The sequence below is a fragment of the Trichomycterus rosablanca genome, chromosome 24 (assembly GCF_030014385.1).
Source record: "Trichomycterus rosablanca isolate fTriRos1 chromosome 24, fTriRos1.hap1, whole genome shotgun sequence".
NCBI classification, from domain to species: Eukaryota; Metazoa; Chordata; class Actinopteri; order Siluriformes; family Trichomycteridae; genus Trichomycterus; species Trichomycterus rosablanca.
Window position 1 is genome coordinate 14,035,182 of NC_086011.1, and position 22,491 is coordinate 14,057,672.

General features: G+C 38.0%; 1 protein-coding gene across 1 annotated transcript; it reads right to left on the reverse strand.

Moving 5' to 3' along the window:
• Nucleotides 1–11,069: 11,069 nt before the first annotated feature.
• LOC134302154 (BOLA class I histocompatibility antigen, alpha chain BL3-6-like) lies at nt 11,070–21,935 on the reverse strand. Its single transcript, XM_062987200.1, has 6 exons — nt 21,923–21,935; nt 19,691–19,924; nt 17,613–17,957; nt 13,800–14,078; nt 12,441–12,560; nt 11,070–11,151 (listed from the first exon to the last, which is right to left on the reverse strand). Exons 1-6 carry the CDS (start codon nt 21,933–21,935, stop codon nt 11,087–11,089), a joined length of 1,056 nt encoding a protein of 351 aa, XP_062843270.1. The 3' UTR covers nt 11,070–11,086.
• Between the last annotated feature and the right edge of the window lie 556 nt (nt 21,936–22,491).

The following is a 22,491-nucleotide window of genomic DNA, read 5'->3' on the forward strand; positions in this document are numbered from 1 at the left end:
TAAGACAGCAAGGCAGCTCACTAGGTTTTCGAACACACCCTATAAATATATATATCCCATACGCAGCACATGTCTGTTTAGAACTGAAAGAATAGCCCATTCTTGGTAGCAGGCTGAAACATGATTGGACAAAGCTACCACAAATTGTTCGACTCACCGACAAAGCTAAAATGGTTTGAGGAGCACAACAACGAGTTTGAGGTGTTGACTTGGCCTCCAAATTCCCCAGATCTCAATCCAATCAAGCATCTGTTGGATGTGCTGGACAAACAACTCTGATCCATGAAGACCACACCTTACAACTTACAGGAGTTAAAGGATCTGCTGCTAACATCATGGTGAAGTCTATGCCTCGATGGGTCAGGGCTGTTTTGGCAGCAAGGGGGATCAACACAATATTAGGAAGGTGGTCATGTTATGCGGGTCATTCTTGGGATTGGGTGCCTTTTGGACCTTAAAACTTTTTGAAAATGAAACACTGTTTTATACTGTGATATACTTTTCCAAACTAATATTGGTCAAGCTATATTACACATGAACCTCATATACACTGTGCCTGTTACGTATTAGGTTGTAACAGGGTGGACCATAAGAGGGTAGACATGCTGACATAAAATTAGCCATTAGCTAGCAAGTGAGCAAAACCATGCTAGCATAAAAGTGAATTCAGACAAATAATTCTCAGCTTTTTAGAGTGATAATTTTAAAATGATCAAATCGTATTACTTCTTCTCATATATCCCATAACAAGGTGGACATGTTATGGTTGACCATATATGACTTTTAGGATAAAATGTGGAAAAACACAACATTAAAATGAGGAGTTAGCCACTCATCTTCCACAGTTGTTTTCCCTCCAAAAAGATCATGTGAGCTCCAGGAAATGATGTCAGTATGTAAAACAGCTCTTCATTTTAAGAGACAGTAGTAAGAAATAACAGGGTGGACGGCAACTTGAGGGACCTGTGAAAAACCCTTATAATCAGCAATCAAATGAAACTCATAAAGAAAAAAATCCAAGGTTAAGCAAACCTTTTAAACAGTATTAAAAGACTGAGATATTTTCATAATTAAATCTCATATATCCATCACTAAATCAGAATGTACAGCACTGGGGACATGGGAAAACCTCTGCTATCTAAGAAATAAAAACAGTATGCAGGGGCGGCTCATTCCTTAGGGCGATCGGGTGACGCAGCACCAAAGGGCGAAAGGGAGGAAATTTGACAGATGACTTAAGATGTTAATTATTTTAGCTTTAATTTACCCATTAAATGGGTCACCTTGGCCATCATCACAACAATTGCCCCCACTGAGAGATTTGGCAGGAGCTGCCACTGACAGTATGTATACAGTCATTTTATTTTGAGGGGTAGAAAACATTGTGTTTAGTATTTGAAACTGTTAATCATTTCAGTAAGATGTTTAGAAAATTGTATTGTTTAAAATGTACTTGATAAATACAATGATCAGTACTGGGGTGGGGACACAAAAGGTACCGAATTAGGAATGGCCCATGCCTCATCGGTGTATGTTGTACTGTTTTGGTGATAAAAGCTTTTTCCAAGCATATTATTTTCGCTCAAAGTTTATTAAAGTAAGCATTTGACGTCACGGTTGACAATCAGTGGTCTGTATGCAATGTTAGGACACACTAATTTACATTTTCGTTTTGTTTTTAACACGCTTTTTAGTGCTGCAGCCATTTTAGCCTCGCAAAATTCTGCAGCGTAATGCCCACAATGTCTAAAATGCAGTTATGTGAAAACTCCTAATCGAAATAGAGATTTATGTAATTAGAATGTAGTATGTAGAATGTGACTCTGCAAATTACGAATCTAGCGACGTTACTTTTTACACACGACGTCTAGGGCTGGGCGATATATCGAGATTTTATCAAATATCGATATATTTTCATACGCGATATAAGATAAGACAATATCGCTTATATCGATATAGATGTTGCGTTCCAATTAGATGCGACAGTTTATGGCAAGCTGTTTTAGCTTTTAATCCTCTTTTTCTTGATATCAGGAATTCAATTTTTGATATCAAGAATTGAATTCTTACTAGTAAAAATTTAATTCTTACTAGTAAGAATTGAATTATTACATGTTCTAATGGCGTGTAGATTTAAAGGCGGGGCTAACTTGGGTTGTGCTGTTAAAGAGACAACATCAGGAACCACATGTACTGCAAGCACTTGTAAACAAAATAGTAAAGGTTGTACATTACAGATTTTGCAGCATACTCGAGCATTTACATTAAAAAATAAACATGTTTAAAAACTGCAGTCTGAAAATACATCTAAGCCTTAAATCTATGCTCTATCACGTAATCTACATATCAGTATTAAACCACATTTTTTTTGTAACGCAGACGTGTTAATAATGTATGGAATGACGTGTATGAAAGCTGTAAAATGTAACATCACTTCATTACTGCATCCCAACTCTCTCACATCTACACTTTACAAAGTCAACTACACTAATGAACAACTTTCTAATGGAGTTTCTCTGGTCCAACTTAAAATGTGCAACAGTCTAGGTCCAGTAGATGGCACTTGGAAACCAAAGACTGAACGGTCTACTAAATAAATACACATTTGTTTGATTCATCTATTAATAAATAATAATAATATAAAAAACAGATCTTAGATTTTTTTTAAAGTCAATTATTGATAATTACATTTGATTTCCAATCACTTGCAATGCCTGTTTAAGTCAAAGCTCCTGATTCTCAGTGTTTTACATGACAGTGATTTATATACAGTGTAAGAGACGAAAATCACTGTCAGATGTGTGTAATGCCAGGTCTATGGTCAGTGTAATGGGAGTATGGTTGCCAGACACCTATGTAAGGTATCTCACAGATGGTAACAACAAATGCGCTTCAATAACCAAAACTAAAAAATATTAACTACTTTGGAATTAGCTAAACAACTTAAGCAAACATTAAGAAAACGTATTCAATTTAATACAATCCATTGTCATTTTATTTATCACTGTCATTTATCAAACTCACATTTTATTGCAGACTTGGCAACCCTGAATATTTGGATATTTAAACAGACTCATTTGAATAAAATTTTAACTAGTAAAAATTTAATTCTTACTATTAAAAAATGTATTTTCTGATATCAAAAATGTAATTCTTGATATCAAGAATTAAGTTTTTACTAGTAAGAATTCAATTCTTGATATCAAAAATTTAATTTTAACTAGTAAGAATTTAATTCTTGATATCAAAAATGTAATTCCTGATATCAAGAAAAGGAGGATTAAAAGCTAAAACGGCTTGCCATAACAGTTCGTCTTTCTCTTCTCCCAGTTTGTCTCTGTACATTAGTGATGGGTCGGTCGCGAACGATCCGGCTCTAAGAGCCGGCTCTTTAAAGTGAACGTGAACGACGGGATCCGGCTCCTGATTGGGAGCCGATTCGTTTGTTTCCGTTTTTTTTTCTTTTCTGTCAAAACCGCACGTGATTGGTCAAGATACGTGGTGGCGTTTGTGTGTTTACACTGAGCGGGGGTTTACAGACACACAGAGAGACAGCGTGCACACGAACAGGAGGGAGAGAGAGAGGGAGAGAACTCAGCGCTGTACACAAATCAAATCAAATCACTTTATTGTCACGTCACATTAACACAGGTGTGAAAGTTGAGTGAAATGCTTAGGTGCTCAGTCCCTCTATAACAAAAGAGAAACAGGATCTTTTCTGAATGCTAATCTTCACTAAATACAAATACTGTCACCTGGATGCTGATTTTTCTTTTTGTTTTGCACATTTTCATTAATATATTGTTGAGTGATGCTTCGTTGATGTTCTGTTGTTTCACTCTAGATGCTTGTTCATTTTGTTTTGTTTATTAGGATTTTAACGTCACGTTTTACACTTTGGTTACATTCATGACAGGAACATTCACCTCAGTTGCATGTCTTTGGACTGTGGGAGGAAACCGGAGCACCCGGAGGAAACTCATGTGGACACGGGAAAGACATGCAAACTCCACACAGAAAGGACCCGGGCTCTTCACCTGGGGATCGAACCCAGGACCTTCTTGCCGTGAGGCGACAGTGCCAACCACTTAGCCACCACTTAGTCCCACTCTAGATGCAAATTTACAAATAATATACACAATCAGACCTTTTGGTCTAATTGAGATGGGTCTTTGTTTTTGTATTTTATAATTTATTGTTGTAGCACTCTGTTTCATGTTGAGTATATAAATAAAGCAATTTAAATAATAAACATTTGATACAATGTTTTTTTACATTAGTAATTCATTTTACATGTAATTTGGTAATAAATTAATTTAAGCAACAAAAAAATCTAAGGAGCCACTGGGAGCCGAAAGAGCCGGCTCTTTTTAGTGAGCCGAGCCAAAAGAACCGGCTCTCTAAAAGGAGCCGAAATTCCCATCACTCTGCACATGTTCACCTGCCCCGCCTCTCTCCCTCACTGAACATAACTCGCCCCTCCCCACCGCCAATTCTTTCTGCCCTAAGAACACATTTCTGGACATCCCCTGAAAAAAAAATAACGCGTGGCCACGACTTAGTAACCCGTTCCCACGCCTTAATAACGCGTGGCCACGACTTAGTAACGCGTTCCCACGCCTTAATAACGCGTGGCCACGACTTAGTAACGCGTTCCCACGCCTTAATAACGCGTGGCCACGACTTACTTAACGCGTTCCCACGCCTTAATAACGCGTGGCCACGACTTAGTAACGCGTTCCCACGCCTTAATAACGCGTGGCCACGACTTAGTAAGGAGTGGGAATGAGATCGTGGCCACGACAGGTTGAAACAGTTGAATATTGTTTACTCTGTTTACTTTCTTGACTATCGTGTCAATAAACAGAATGGATGATTAAAGCATTGTACTTGCTTACTTTATATTTATTACATCTACAACAGTAGCGAACATTAACGTGTGTGTGTGTGTGTGTGTGTGTGTGTGTGTGTGTGTGTATATAAACATTACTATGACAACCCGCATACATCTGTGTGTGCGTAACAGTTCCGTACTGAAACATAAAACCATCACACGTTCCATACATTAACACATGTTGTTAGCCATAGATTGATTGTTTTGGAGCCTTGATGTAATATGCAGTCTCCCTCCTGGGTGTAACAGATGATCTCACCATATTCAACTGTTTCCCCTAACAACATGTGTTAATGTACGGAGCCCCTAAGGTGACATCCTCTGAAAAAAAAATAACGCGTGGCCACGACTTAGTAACGCGTTCCCACGCCTTATTAACGCGTGGCCACGACTTACTTAACGCGTTCCCACGCCTTACTAACGCGTGGCCACGACTTAGTAACGCGTGGCCACGACTTACTTAACGCGTTCCCACGCCTTAGTAACGCGTGGCCACGACTTACTTAACGCGTTCCCACGCCTTAATAACGCGTGGCCACGACTTACTTAACGCGTTCCCACGCCTTAATAACGCGTGGCCACGACTTAGTAAGGAGTGGGAATGAGATCGTGGCCACGACTTAAAAAGGTTGAAACAGTTGAATATTGTTTACTCTGTTTACTTTCTTGACTATCGTGTCAATAAACAGAATGGATGATTAAAGCATTGTACTTGCTTACTTTATATTTATTACATCTACAACAGTAGCGAACATTAACGTGTGTATAAACATTACTATGACAACTCGCATACGTCTGTGTGTGCGTAACAGTTCCGTACTGAAACATAAAACCATCACACGTTCCATACATTAACACATGTTGTTAGGGGAAACAGTTGAATATGGTGAGATCATCTGTTACACCCAGGAGGGAGACTGCATATTACATCAAGGCTCCAAAACAAACAATCTACGGCTAACAACATGTGTGAATGTATAGAACGTGTGATGGTTTTATGTTTCAGTACGGAACTGTTACGCACACACAGACGTATGCGAGTTGTCATAGTAATGTTTATACACACGTTAATGTTCGCTACTGTTGTAGATGTAATAAATATAAAGTAAGCAAGTACAATGCTTTAATCATCCATTCTGTTTATTGACACGATAGTCAAGAAAGTAAACAGAGTAAACAATATTCAACTGTTTCAACCTTTTTAAGTCGTGGCCACGATCTCATTCCCACTCCTTACTAAGTCGTGGCCACGCGTTATTAAGGCGTGGGAACGCGTTAAGTAAGTCGTGGCCACGCGTTACTAAGGCGTGGGAACGCGTTAAGTAAGTCGTGGCCACGCGTTACTAAGTCGTGGCCACGCGTTAGTAAGGCGTGGGAACGCGTTAAGTAAGTCGTGGCCACGCGTTAATAAGGCGTGGGAACGCGTTACTAAGTCGTGGCCACGCGTTATTTTTTTTTCAGAGGATGTCACCTTAGGGGCTCCGTATTAATGTATGGAACGTGTGATGGTTTATGTTTCAGTACGGAACTGTTACGTTATTAAGGCGTGGGAACGCGTTACTAAGTCGTGGCCACGCGTTATTAAGGCGTGGGAACGCGTTAAGTAAGTCGTGGCCACGCGTTATTAAGGCGTGGGAACGCGTTACTAAGTCGTGGCCACGCGTTATTAAGGCGTGGGAACGCGTTATTAAGTCGTGGCCACGCGTTAAGTAAGTCGTGGCCACGCGTTATTAAGGCGTGGGAACGCGTTACTAAGTCGTGGCCACGCGTTATTAAGGCGTGGGAACGCGTTACTAAGTCGTGGCCACGCGTTATTTTTTTTTTCAGGGGATGTCACCTTAGGGGCTCCGTATTTCTGTGAGTAAAACTCCCATGATAGCATGGAGACGGTGGAGGAGCTGGTTAGTAAAAAGAATAATAATGGCTCAATTATTTGGAGATGGTTCGGATTCAGTGGTGGAGAAGTGTCAGATGAGCAGCAGAATAACGTATTCTGTAGAGAATGCCGAAAACAAGTCCAGACAAAAGGTTCCAGCTCCGTGTACCTTTGGTCATTCGTTTTTCACTTCAAATCCGAAAGTTAAAAATCAAGAAAACGAGTCGTTATTTGTTTCGAACACCAATATTAGAAAAAGGAAATAAACAAACACAAGCGCATGCACGCGCTGACATGCACGTGTTTACTTCATATATATAAACAGTGTAAATCATGCACAAGTTTTATAAACAGTAATAATAACGTCTCCTGTCGTTAATAATAATCTCCTGTTGTTCTGACTCTTGTGTTTGTATATGTGATGTGCATATATTTGCTCTGTCTGTAAAAAACAAACATTATGGGGAGTGATTTCTGTACTAGATGTTGTACGTGGTCGTGTTAGTTTACACTGGATGATCGCCCGACGTCGGACACGTCATTTATTTATTTATCTTTTATTATAATATTTCTTGTTCTTGGCCAATAAACAACCAAACATTAATAAAATTGCATGAACTGACTCTGCAGTAAACAAGGAGCAAACAGCAATTAAACAACAAATAAAGCTGTTAAATAATAATAAAGTGCATGAAGCAGAACAATGATTAAAATGCATTAAATGTTGTAATAGTTAGACAGTAACATGAACGATTAGTTCACATTACACGACAGGTGAGACGTTAGAAAACAAACTTTTTCTTAGAATAGTTTTTTTTTTTTTTTAAGGAAAAATAGTTCTTGTGTAAAACTTCCCCAGCATGAATGTTAATAAAAGTGCCTGTAAAAAATTTGGAACATGTAGCTTTGTCTTTTTGTTATTACCTTATGGGATACTTTTGATCCATATCGCCCAGCCCTAACGACGTCACATATTCTACATTCAGTCAAAATTTTAATGTAGATGCTCCTGTTCCTGTTCTTACTAGTATCGTAAATTTGTATATATACATACATTATATATATATATATATATATATATATATATATATATATATATATATATATATATGTGTGTGTGTGTGTGTGTGTGTGTGTGTGTGTGTGTATATATATAGTTTAAATGTAATTTGCGTTTATATTTTATATGCGTTTATACTTAAACTGTGAATATAAGTAAATATAAGAAAAGTATAAATTCATGTTATATTTAAACAATAGTTTATACCTAATAGCAATGCAGTATAATAATTGAGTAATTAAGTAATATTATAATAAATAAGTATAATAATAATAAACCTAATGTTTGCAACATGAAAAACATGCATGAATATTTACTATAATATATACTTGAGCTTACCAGCCGATGGCAAGAAAACAACAAGAATGAGGAGTAGCAGAACTGCCATCTTCTTTGTGGTCGGTTTCTCGTAGATCTTAAGAGGACGTAGTAAAAATAACTTTTTGTAATTAATGATTGAGTTATTGATAATTCTTTGATAGGACAAAAATGAACTACGCAGTCACATTTGCTGTGGGTGTTGGCGTGACTTAGGTTTCACTATAGTTTAGTTTCTGTTTTACTTTGAGTAAACTTGAGCTCTGCAGATCTCTGAAAACTATTTTATAAATTAGTGCACGTTTTTGCATTTAGATTTGTCATGAAATTATAGGTTTAAATAAAATGGACTGACAATGAATGCATCAGACATGTAAACTTAGAACATTACCTGTAGCTATTTACATATTTTTATGTAAGTTTATTTCATTTTGTAAAATGCAGTAAAAACCTCAGCAGTTTTAGTGGCTTACAGATGGCATTTGTATTATGTATATAGCTAAATTTTACTCTAAATCAGAGCTTCATAAGTTAAAAATACTAATTACTCAATCACTTATTACATATCTTACATTCATCATAGATTTTAATGTGAGATTAAGGTGCAAAAAGGCTCAAATTACAGACAATGTGAAATTATATGCTTGTGGACTCTTCTTCAGCTTGTTCCACAGGTTTTCAACAGGTTTTAGGTCAGGGGACTGCGATGATCATGAGATATCTTGATTCTTTAGTCAGTAAACCATTTATGTGCTGATTTTGAGGTGTGCTTTGGAACATTGTCCTGCTAGAAGATCCAACCCCCCAGTTTAAGCTCCCTGGCTAAGGCAGTCAGGTTTGGTTTTATTGTCTGCTGGCACTTAAATGAGTCCATGATACTATGTATCCGAAAAAGTTGTCCAGGGCCTTTAGAAGAAAAACACTGGCTTAATATGTCAGATCCACCACCATTCTTCTAGAGTTTGTTGTGAAAAAGCTCTGTTTTGGTCACATTTGACATAAAGCTCATGGTCCCACTGAAAGTTCCAGTAATGGCTTGCAAACTGTAGGCCCTTGAGTTTGTCGGTCCTTGACAGCAGGGTTGTCGATAGCATCTGACTGTAGTATGATTGTTTAATTAAGCCCCAGTGAAACAGAAAGTCATAACTGACCAATTTATGTTCATTATCGCTCAGGTAAACTTTAAAACACAAAAGATAGGTAGGAACACAGTACGCTTTTGTAAGATTTTACTCATAAAATACCTTGTCATTGTACTTTTAACTAGCTGTTATTGTTAAACATATCATGCTAGCTGAAATAATCTGTGCTAACTGTAGTTTGTTTGTTTATTAGGGTTTTAACGTCATGTTTTACACTCTTTGGTTACATTCATGACAGGAACGGTAGTTAATCGATACACATGGTTCATCAGTTCACAAGGTTATATCAAACACAGTCATGGACAATTTTGTATCTCCAATTCACCTCGCTTGCACGTCTTTGGACTGTGGGAGGAAACCGGATCACCCAGAGTAAACCCACGCAGACATTGGGAGAACGTGCAAACTCCACACAGAAAGGACCCAGACCGCCCCACCTGGGGATCGAACTCAGAACCTTGTTGCTGTGAGGAGACAGTGCTACCCACTTAGCCACCGTGCTAGCTGTAGTCAATTTGCAACAAGCGTACATGTTATTTTCTGCCAAAAGTTAAATCCAAGAGCAGAATTATTGAGATTCTGTGATAGTCCTGATCAGCATGTGTTAACTTGTTGTTATGGTTTTTGCTGCTTTCCAGTTTAGTAGTAAACTACTGTACATTAGGCACTCCTGTTCTCCCCGTCTCTGTGTGGGTTTCCACTGATAGCTCCGGTTTCCTCCCACAGTCCAAAGACATGCAAGTGAGGTGAATTTTCTATGAATGTATTTGATATAACCTTGTGAACTGATTAATCTTGTGTAATGAGTAACTACCGTTCCTGTCATGAATGTAACCAAAGTGTGATATGATGTTAAAATCCCAAATAAAATATACTAGAGGGCACGTTCAACAATTCAATCACTTAAAATACGCTAGAGGGCGCTACAGGACTAACATTTCAATGTGTTGTGTCACGTCAATTCATATTGTGAATGAGTGTATGGGTGTGTGTAGCCTAATGTAGTTTATCCTTGATGCTTGTCTTCCACGAGTCCTGGGTGAAGGATCAAGTGGAGCGAGACTAGTGGCTCGGAGGTTGTGTGGTACAGAGCGGGCTGGTCCATTTTTGGCTTTGTAGGCGAGCATCAGTGTTTTAAACTGAATGCGGGCAGCTACAGGAAGCCAGAGAAGAGAACGCAGCAGTGGGGTGATGTGGCAGTGTTTGGGCTGGTTAAAAACCAGACGGGCAGCTGCATTTTGAATGAGCTGCAAGGGTTTAATAGTGGACATGGGAGCTCCTGCCAGCAGGGAGTTGCTGTAGTCCAACCGTGAGATTACAAGTGACTGCACAAGAATCTGGGTGGCTTCCATGGAGAGAAATGGCCAAATCTTCCTGGTGTTGTAGAGAAGAAACCTAAACTATGATGTTTAGGTTTTAGCCTGTAAAATAATTACATTAAAAAGAATATATGGATGATTATATAGATTATTTGCAACTGTTTGGGGAAGGTCTTTTCCTGTTTACACATTACTGTCCCCTTGTGCACAAAGCAATGTCCATAAAGACACGGGATGACTGCTTTAACGTGAAAACGTTAACAGCCCTGACCTCAATCCTATTGAACACCCTTAGGGTGAATTCAAACATCGACTGAGAGTAAGGCCTTCTCACAGATTCAGTGCCTGAACTAACAAGGGTAAATGGGGAATTCCCACAGACATGGGACATAAGACAACATTATTAATTAGATCTTTATTTGTTCACACACATATATACAATATATACAATAAAAATCTATCTGAAAAATAGCCTAATCACACTACAGTTTCATTTTCATCATTTCTATTATTAGTCTCTACTCCACTCGCTACAGGTGTCCCTAAAAGGAAAGAAATGAAAAAGAAACTAATTAGCTTGAGCTGTACATTAATAATTTAGATACAACTTAGTACAATTAATTAATTCAAACCAAAAAGACAAAAAAAAAATCAAGTTTAACTTCACTAACCATTTTTAGATGTGCAAATACACACTTAACTTGATTTTTTTTTTTTTTTTTTAAATAAAAGATGGAATTTGTCCAACTGTTGCATCATCACACTGATGTGTAGTTACTAAAAATACACATTTAGTGTCTGAAACACTGAAGTTCATGAGGTTATACAGGAACAGATGAAACCACTACACACTAATCTCCCAAATCCACGGTAGTCAAAATATTTAAAGACTGCACCTTTAAACTGATGTTTTACTGCAAACTACGTCATAAACCATTTAAAAAATAATGCAAGTCAGACAGTCAAAAGTACAAGCAGAATTCACAAACAAATTCCAAAAAAAGTTGGGACAGTAGGAAATAAATTTACATAAAACAGAGTGCAACTTCATTGTTTTTGTATATACAGTATGTACAACCCCAAATCAGAAAAACGTTTCTTACATTTACTTTGACATTTGTTTAACTGCAAACAGTATGAACCTGAGATATTTCATGTTTTGTCTAGTCAACTTCATTTCATTTGTTAATATACAGTAGACCTATGACTTACGAATTTAATTGGTTCCGAAGGGCTGTTCTTAAGTCAAAATGTTTGTGGATACTGCTTTTGCACCAAATCATGATTACAATCACATGTTGACATCACCTGTGTGACATCACATTATTATTTACTTTATTGACGTTATTACTAGCTCTAAATGACCCCCATCACATTTTTTTTTTAAATGTGTTACAGGCCTGAAATGCAGGAATGGGTGTATAATAAACGAATGAAATGAAGTTGAACAGAAGGGGAGCATAATAAAGCCTTGGGTTTGTACTGTTTGTAATGAAATAAGCCGGTTTATGTAAGAAACACTGCATTTTTTTCCACTTTCCATATTTTTTCAGTTTTGGGGTTGTACATACAAGTGTGTACTCTGGAACAGGATTAAGGACCGTAAGAAAACAGATAAAGATAAAGTAAGTTTTTGTAAGAACTGTGAACTGTAGATGATCTACTGCAGAATGAAACTTTACAAAACAATCTTTCTGTAGATTATTACTGTCCAGTCTGATTCATTAATTCATCTCTTCAAAATGGAATAAACTAATTCGATCACTTATAGGGTACACAAGTATCAATCAGTTCAAATGATTTTTTTATATATTTATTTAAATATACTTACTTAAATATCTCCTTTTACAACTCTTTGGAATACAGAAAATAACAACAGCAATAACAACAGCAGTAACAACAGCAATAGGAACGGCTACATCTGCAACACCTTTACCAGTTGATTCTTTATCTGCAAAAGAACAAGAATTTCAGATACAAGAGTTCAGAATCTGATATATAACTTTGTCAAATTAAGTGATTGGTGAGTGTATGTTTACATTTTGACAGCAGACACTTTTATCCAAAGTGACTTACAATTGTTTAAATACAATGCAAGCAAGTAAGGCTTAAGGGCCTTGCTCAGGGCCCCAACCTTTATAAGCCACACCTACAGTGGCTATAAAAAATGTTGTAATGGAAGGTTTAGTAAATAAAATTCAGAAATTTAATGTGACCTATAAATTCGATTAAAAAACACACTGAACTTTTTTTAGAGGGAAAACAAAAAACTAAACAAAAAACTAAAATAAATATACACACCCTTAAACTACTACAGTGGTACCTTGTAACTCAACGTCCCCTGAACTCAAAATCTTTAAAATTCAATGCCAATTATCGAGAAATTAGTACCCTTAAACTTAACGTTTCCCTTATGCTTAACGTGTTTCACTTTAAATATTTTTTATATATATATATAATTTCAAATTAACAATGAACAACCGCTTTGTTCAGCGCTTGGCTTGAGCGGTGTGGTAAGACGTCATCAAAGTGCGCACATGTGACGAATCTGCATTTGTGTGGAGTAACCATTAAATTAAGTCTGAAACCGTCCACATGTATCTGTGTTTATCTGTGTTTTCCTTCTTGTTTCACCTTTGTGTTATAGTTCGAGCGGCTAAGAAATGGTGAGGGACAGCTTTTCCGTGAGAGTCTAAAACTCTTATCGTTATAAAAAGCTTAATGTGGCTTAATGTATTAAAAGAATGACACAGGAACACTAAACTTCTCTTAATTATTACTGCTCATAAGTTCTCTCCACTAATAAAATTTCTCACTGGTTGTTTTAGTACAATAAGTCATGTTAAGCTTTGTGCTCCGCCACACTTCATAGAAAATAACGGCACAGCCAGCACAAAAGCTATTTTGCCGCTTCTAATGTGAATTATGTGAACGATAAAGTTTTAATGTATTTTTATAGATTTTTTTTTTCACTGTTTTTAACCATATTTCAGTGTTTTTATATTATATTTGTGTTAAAAACAACAGTGGTTGTGTTTAATCACATACTATTCATACAGCTTAAAGTATAACTGCGAAAAACAGCACATAGTGTATGATAAGAATTCATCCTTCTTTTGGATCCATAGTACAGGACGTCAATACTCTATTCTCTGACCCATCATTTTCTCTACAAAAGTATTTCTCTTACCTGACAGTGGCAGCACCAAGTCTTTCTCCAGGCTGCTGTGCTGAACCACGCAGGTGTAATTGTGTTTCTGTATCTCCTCAGGTGAGACTCTCAGAATGCTTGTCCTCTGGAAATATCCTTCCGAGCTGGTAACTGGCTTGCTGATGTTCACATCCTTGTGCACGTCCTCGCCGTCCTTCTGCCAGGTAATATTTATTTCTTTGGGAAGAAAACCTGTAGCATTGCACATCATCTCTGTAGATGAGGAGTTTTCACGAAAACAGAACACTTTAGGACGAACTGCAGAGACAGAGAGGAAGAGAAGAAGACAGGAGAATATACAAGTCTTTTAGAATATCGTTCGTATCATTTATTAACATACCAGAAATTGTGCTAAGAATGTTCTGTTATATAAACCCAGTTTGGGCTGCAAAGAAAAAAAGACGACAGTGGCGTATCACCCAGCACAAACCTCATTATCCTGAACAGACATCATCCACCACAGACTTGATTGAATAAAACACCTCTTAACATCCAGCACAGGTCTCTTTGTTAAGCATAGATCTAATCATCTAGTACACTTTTTTATCTAAGATTTATCTAAGACCTATCTATGTATCTAAGACCTCATTATCTAGCACAGGTCTCAGCAGTCATAATCCAATTCCAATGTATTTATTTAGCTTCAAGGTGATCATTCATCTCCAATGATTTTGGATCCATAGTACAGGATCTCTATTCTCTGACACATCATTTTCTCTACAAAAGTATTTCTCTTACCCAACACTAGCAGCACTAAGTCTTTCTCCAGGCTGCTGTGCTGAACCACACAGGTGTAATTGTGTTTCTGTATCTCCTCAGGTGAGACTCTCAGAATGCTTTTCCTCTGGAAATATCCTTCCAAGCTGGTAACTGGCTCGCTGATCTTCACATCCTTATGTACATCCTCTCCGTCCTTCTGCCAGGTAATATTTATTTCTTTGGGAAGAAAACCTGTAGCATTGCACACCATCTCTGTAGATGAGGAGTTCTCACGAAAACAGAACACTGCAGAGACAAAGAGGAAGGGAAGAAGACAGGAGAATAAAACAGTGTTGTACCAGCATTGCCATTTTTAACACATATATTAGCAAGGGTTTTGAACTTAACATAAACATCCTGAAAGGTTGACTTGTGAAACCACAATACACTTTTCCACTTTACATTAGTCCATTTTAGGTAAACTCAAGCCAAGAGTTTCTGGGCTCAGCACAATTTCTGGGCATTGTTGATGTATGGCTTATGCTGTGCAAAATAAAGTCTTAACTGGCATTTGAGAATGCAGCAACAAAATGTCTTTAAAGTAAATGGTTTCAGTTAAAGTATTCCAAATGCATGCCAGTTCTTGATGCAATGACATCTCAGGGTCAAGAGACAGGGCATTCAGTAGTGAATTACCCTTTATGCACAAAGATTCCTCTAAATACCTGAATCCTTTGATAATATTATGCACTGTAGATTATCAAATAACTAATAACAATATCCTTGCAGCTGCTTGTTCATTGATTACAATCTTATACTGCTGGTTTATTTTATTTTATTCCATGAATGCACTTTGTATACCCAAACATGATTTCACTACCTGTTTTTTTTTACTTTTTATTTTCAAATGATAGAATAATGATATATCTACAAACAACATGAAGTTGATAAAGTAAAACAGTAAATTTCTTCCTTTTGTACTGTTTTATTAAAAGACACCTTAAATTAAATCTACATATCACTGCTTTCTGTTGTAACTGAGCTTGTGTGACTGAATAATAAAAGCCACACTGCTAGCACTTGCAGTCCTTGAATCCCAGAGGTTTAAATCCAGGGCTGGGCCTACAAATACAAAAGCCGTTTGAAGCTGAACATGAACCTAGCCATTGAAGCTGAACATGAACCTAGCCATTGGGGAGCTACATAAAAGTGCAACCTTAGTGCTGGTCCCAAGGCCAGATAAATAGGAGGGTTGTGTCAATTAAGGCATCTGACGTAAAAAAAACATGCCAAATCAAATACGCAGATAAATTATCTGTTGTGGTGAAGCCTAAATATGGGAACAGCCAAAAGAAAACATTCACTTCTTACTGTTTTATGAATATTTTATACATAGTTTACAAAATTTTGGAATAAGCAAACTGTAAAAGCAACTGTAAAATGCAACAGGAGTGCATAGGAGTGTAAAATGTGTAAATATAAAAACAATTGAATGTGACACCTGCAATACACTCAAAAAAAAGTGGGGACAAAGACCTAATAAGACCATACATATACTATAATATTATACAAGTAACACTGATCTGAAAAAATCCACAATTAGCAGTTTAACTGGTAACACGTGAGGTCATCAAGATTGAGTAGAAGAGAAGCATCCACCAAAGGCTTAGTCTTTGCGAGCAAGGGTGGGTCATGGTTCAACCACTTTGAGCCAATCCTCATGAGAGAATTGTCACTCAGTTCAAAGATAACGTTTCTCAGCACAAAATTGCAAAGACTTTTTACCACAATTGTAAAAAATTTTAGTGGAAACATTGGTACATAAAGGCCAAGTGAGTAAAAAGTTGCTAAATGTGTGTGACCACCAAGCCCTCAGTCAGTATTGTTTGAGAAACTATGATGTTACCATGATAGACATGTTACCATGATGTTACTTGATACAGTTGGACACTGCATTAGGAAATGCAAAATTAAGCTCTATTATGTTAATGGGGAAGCCATATATAATTTTGCCCAGAAACTCTACCTTCCAAAGTCATCCAAGATCGACATCAAAAACAGTGCGTTCTGTGGCGAGAGAGATTCACGTTTCAGCTTCTTTTTAGGCAGAATGGACATCGGATTCTTTGAGCCAAACTTGAAAAAGACCATTCTGACTGCTACCAACAAAAAACAGCATTTGTTAGGGGAAGCTCAGGTGGCGCAGCAGTAAAAACACACGCTGGAACCAGAGCTGGGATCTCGAATACATCGTATCGAATCTCAGCTCTGCCTTGCCGGCTGAGGCTGAGCGGCCACATGAACAACGATTGGCCTGTTGTTCATATGGGCGGGACTAAGCCGGATAGGGTCTCTCTCTCATGACTGGTGCAATTATGACCTCTGCTGGCTGATTGATGGCGCCTGCACAGGGTGTGTCCCTCTGTACACGCAGCTAGGCTGCACTGCATTTCTCAAAGTGTAGGTGATAAGATGCATACGGCATGCTGCCCACGTGTCGGAGGGGGCGTGGGTTAGCTTCGTTCTCCTCAATCAGAGCAGGGATCGGCATTGGTGAAGAGGAAGCATGATGCAATGGGGCAATTGGACATGCTAAAAAGGGAGAAAATGCATAAAAAAACAGCATTTGTTATAGCAAGGGGGTGCATCAGTGCCCACAGCATGGGTGAACTGCATATACATGAAGTTGCCATCAAGACAGTGTCTTTTTTTTCCCAGAAACTCCATATCTATTTTACCAGGACAATGCCATGTCTCATTCTGCACGAGTTACAACAGTGTGGCTTTGTACACATATAGTGTGATGTAACTCAGTGGTAAACATGCCTCTGTCTCAGCTTTTTTTGAATGTGTTGCAGACATTAATTTCTAAATTGGTCTATATTTTACAAATAGAATTAAGTGTATCATTAAAAACGCAAAGCTTTCAGTTTTGAATGTCATTTTTAGAAATTGGGTGTGTAAATGAATGTTATTGATAGTGTAAATGTGAATGGTGTTTAAAAAAGTGTCAAAGTAAATGAGTGAACATGTAAACAAATGTGTTGTTAAAGTAGATTATAGAAAAGTGAGGACATGTGCAGCATACTTTACCTTTCCTCTCCAGAGACTCTCTTCTGATCTTTATATATTGCTTTAGGGACTCAATACACTGATTCTCCAGGTATTCTATCCTCTCATAATTGTACCCTTCTAGCTCCCACTTGTGTTTGGTGATATTAGCTTTAGCGTTTGCTGCAATCCAGGTTTTAGTTGTGGGATTCAGCCTGAGGAAATCTTCTCCATTGTAATGGTACCACTCAAATCCACTCGTAGTGCCATTATCATAAAGCTTACAGCCAAACGTCCTCTGCATTGTATGAGACCCTGCAGAAACACACACACACAGAGTGTTTAAATCAGTCACAGTGGTGACTCGGTGCTCAAAGTATCTCAATACTGATTGAAAATGTCTCACTATTGCCAACTGCCACTGCTGGGACCTTAACCATGCAAGGCCCCTAATTTTTGCTTCCTTGGATTGTATTTTGTTTTAAAAAAACATCTTAGAAAAAAAAATCTACCGAATGTATAAATGTAAAAAAGTAATTGAACTTGAACTATCTTTGTTGATATAAAAAACACAAGATTAAAATAACTTGTCGACACAGTGTTGTTTTTTTCCCTCTTATGCGTTGCTGTGCTACCTGTGACTAGCAGTTTTTTTTTACCACACTATTGATAAGTTGTTTGGCAATGATTGTACATTATGTGTATGCAGTGGCGGCTCCTGCCAAATCTCTCAGGGGGGGCAATTGTTGCGATGATGGCCAAGGTGACCCGTTCAATGGGTAAATTAAAGCTTAAATAATTAACATCTTAAGTCATCTGTCAGTTTGCCCTCACAAATAACTTTGAACATGGAGAGAGAGCAGCTTTACCATTAATCATAAAATTAAAGAAGTAAAGCCTTCACACTAACAATTTAATTCAGTCTTCATCAGATAGCGTTTTATTTTAGGTGCAGCAGATCCAGAATAAAGATTGGCATCTGGGCTGATGTGCAATGAATAAAGAAGTACAATTAAACAATTGGGGAGATACAATAAGTGCAATCACAATTCACAATTTAAAACTTACTGTAATTTACTTGTAACTTATATGATTTCCCCCCCTTTGTAGATACTTGCTTGATGTTTAAATTTGGTCTGGGTGGCCCTAATTCTTAAGTTGCTTATTTATCCTGATTATTACGACTTAATGGCATTTCCCTTAATGACACGATGGAGTTGCCCCGAACTGAGGTAACAGTAGTCATGGTGACGAGATCGCTACACCAGGTTAAGTGCGAGCCCTCCTAGAACCCATTGTAGGCAGTGCCTACAGTTTAAAAAAAGTACCTTAATATGAGAGTCTATCAGAGCAATCCGGGCGATTTTCAATCAGACTGAAATCGCCCAAAAGGGGCGGTACTGTACGGAACACAACTCGACTTGATTAGACTACAGTATTCAGAGGCAAGACAGACTGTCCAGAACAGTCACAGCTAGTTTAACACTGGTTGAACGTGATAGAAAAATTTCTTCCCTTTCGCCCTTTGGTTGTGCGTCGCCCAATTGCCCTAAGGAACAAGCCTTCCATGTGTGTATGTAATGCATGCTAGATATTGTAGTGATCAATTATGGATGGTTAAAAATGTCAAAACAATACATAATGTCAAAAGCTAAGAAATTCAAAATTGCACTACAAAATGTTATGTGATTGGGATTTAAATCACAACGTTATGGTGAGCTGTGTACAACCACAAAGCCAACATTTGACAACAAAGCATCTGTCAAAAGATGCTTTGATATGCGTGGCTCGCATGTTTGTGGTTGGAGTTTATTTTTCACATCACTGTTAAACCCACATCTCCATCTATCAAGAGAATTTACAAATAATAGATTCTTCTTTTTCCTGTTTTCGTTTTTGAGTGTTTTTGTGGGAAGGAACTCCATAAGCCTGCTAAAAGCCCTGACATTAATGCCTATGGTATTAATTGAAACATTTTTTGAGTCTTTTACTTTTGAGTTCTTTTAAATCAGTTCCTAACTTTACAGAAGCTCTTTTAACTAAGGTGGTACAGATTCTTACAGACTGGGTGCAAAAAATCCCTTTTGAATGCAACCCAGGAGCTTTGTGTTCAACCTTACCTTCAGTGTAACTTTTAAGATCAGCACTGTCACCATCCATCTTTTGTGTCTCTCTGTCCCAGTAGCTTGGATAATCTCTGACAATGTTCTTTATCCACCATGTTTTTGGGATTAGTGTCTTGTTGTCACTGTCATAGTGCACAAATGGCTCTCCATCTACCAGACCATCAGCAGTGCACTTAAAGGTATTTGGTCCTTTGACTGCTGTGTAGTTGTACATCAGAGAGTGGGTTTCTGTAAATAAAATAAAAATAAAAACACAGCTAAAGGGCCTACTTCAAATCATAATTCATTTGCTTTTTATAAAGTAAAGAAAATCATCTGACTGATATTTTGTTTTAAAACATCTCCAACACACATTTGGACACTGGAAAAAGTTCTTTTTTCATTACAATTTGTACATGATTGCATATACCTAATTTATGATAAGCATGATGTTAGTAGTAAATTGACAAACATGTTTGTCATGCAAACACACAAGTACACATAAAAAAGTAGAAGCTTTTTTTGATGGTTGACGAAACACATGTAGGAGTCTGGCAGGCCTACAAATCTAGCATAAAAAGCAGGAGTCTAAAGTCACTGTGGTTTTCACACGTAACGATTGATCAGCGATATGGGGTCACACATACACTATATTGCACTAAATCATTGAATTCAGGTGTTCCAATCACTTCCATGGCCACAGGTGTATAAAACCAAGCACTTAGACATGCAGACTGCTTCTACAAACATCAGTGAAAGAATGGGTCGCTCTCAGGAGCTCAGTGAATTCCAGCGTGGTACCATAATAGGATGCCACCTGTGCAACTAGTCCAGAAATTTCCTCACTACTAAATATTCCACAGTCGACTGTCAGTGCTATTATAACAAAGTGGAACTATTTGAAACGACAGCAACTCAGCCACGAAGTGGTAGGCCACAAAAAATTACAGAGCGGGGTCAGCGGATGCTGAGGCGCATCGTGCACAGAGGTCGCCAACTTTCTGCAAAGTCAATCGCTACAGACCTCCAAACTTCATGTGGCCTTCAGATTAGCTCAAGAACAGAGTGTAGAGAGCTTCATGGAATGGGTTTCCATGGCCGAGCAGCTGCATCCAAGCCTTACATCACCAAGCGCAATGCAAAGTGTCGGATGCAGTGGTGTAAAGCACGCCGCCACTGCTCTAGAGTCCAGACGTGTTCTCTGGAGTGACGAATCATGCTAACTGGCAATCCGATGGACGAGTCTGGGTTTGGTGGTTGTCAGGAGAACGGTTCTTGTCTGATTGCATTGTGCCAAGTGTAAAGTTTGGTGGAGGGGGATTATGGTGTGGGGTTGTTTTTCAGGAGTTGGGCTCGGCCCCTTAGAAAGGAACTCTTAATGCTTCAGCATATCAAGAGATTTTGGACAATTTCATGCTCCCAACTTTGTGGGTACAGTTTGGGGATGGTCCATTCCTGTTTCAAAGCAAGGTCCATAAAGACATGGATGGATGAGCGAGTTTAGTGTGGAAGAACTTGACTGGCCTGCACAGAGTCCTGACCTCAACCTGATAGAACACATTTGGAATGAATTAGAGCGGAGACTGCAAGCCAGGCCTTCTCGTCCAACATCAGTGTCTGACCTCACAAATGCGCTTCTGGAAAAACACACTCCTAAACCTTGTTGAAAGCCTTCCCAGAAGAGTTTAAGCTGTTATATATTAATATATTAAACCCTATGGATTAAGAATGAGATTCACTTAAGTTCATATGCGTGTGAAGGCAGACGAGCGAATACTTTTGGCAATATAGTGTATCTATCCCTAGGAGGAAGTATAATACCATGTTCAAACATGCAACAACAAAAAAGAAGCGACAGATCCAAGTTGTTTGTGTGCTGAAATGCAGCGTAAAAGCAATGAGGAAAATAATCTGGTTGAAGGAGTGGATTGGGCTACCCGACCAGCATGAAATGTCTGTTCTGTAGAAAGTGTTGGAGGTAAATAAATATTTTTTGCAGTTAAATGTTGACATTATGGTGTGTGCCCTTGTATCCTGATATAAACTTTATTATGCCCCTGTCCTACACATGTAAACTCCTCCCTGGGTCACATCACACCATGTAAAAACCAAACCAAGCGGATGAGCAGGATTTTTTGGAAGGGGTGCATTTACTACCCTCTGAACGTTGAATGGGACACGCCCCCACATCTACGCCTGTGGAAATAATGTCAACATAGTACGAACACAGATTCTGATTTTGTTAACCTCGCTTAACCATTGTCCGTGGCCGTATGTCAGAAGACACTCTACTGTACACGAAGTGCACTAAACAGCCTGTGTGTTCTCTTTTGCGCAGTGCGCACTTCAAGGAAGTATGTAGGATCTTAGACATGGTAATGTTTTACTTGGATTGGTTTTGCTTTCGGTATGTTTACAGAAATTTGCACAGGTATTAGCAACTAGAGGACTTTATTGTAAAGTAAAAACAAAAAACGTGTGTGACATATAGTTGATATAGTATTTTATATTTATATAGTATTTTTTTTTTTTTTACTTTCCGCGCTGACTACGACGGTGCAATCTAATTTAAGTGTAAGTAACGTTTTAAACAAGCTGTCTTCATTGCAGGATTGCGTTCACAAAGATATGTTTAATGTGCATGGAGTATTTTTGCAAATTTGTAAATACAACATCATAATTGATGCACTGCATAGTTACCTAATACTTTTCTCTGCACGAAACGTTCGGGCAAACAAAACAAAACTATAAATCAGTATTTTTAAGCTGTAGTAATTTGTGTTTCAGATGTTTTACAAGTCATTCGCTTTATTAGA

Excerpts from the sequence above, each read along its gene's own strand:
- LOC134302154 (XM_062987200.1), bottom strand. Across the intron at positions 14,079-17,612 it reads AGAGTCTCTGGAGAGGAAAG|TTCGTCCTAAAGTGTTCTGT; the intron begins GTAAAGTATGCT and ends CTGTCTCTGCAG. Across the intron at positions 12,561-13,799 it reads CTTGGTGCTGCCACTGTCAG|ATAAAGAATCAACTGGTAAA; the intron begins GTAAGAGAAATA and ends GTTCTTTTGCAG.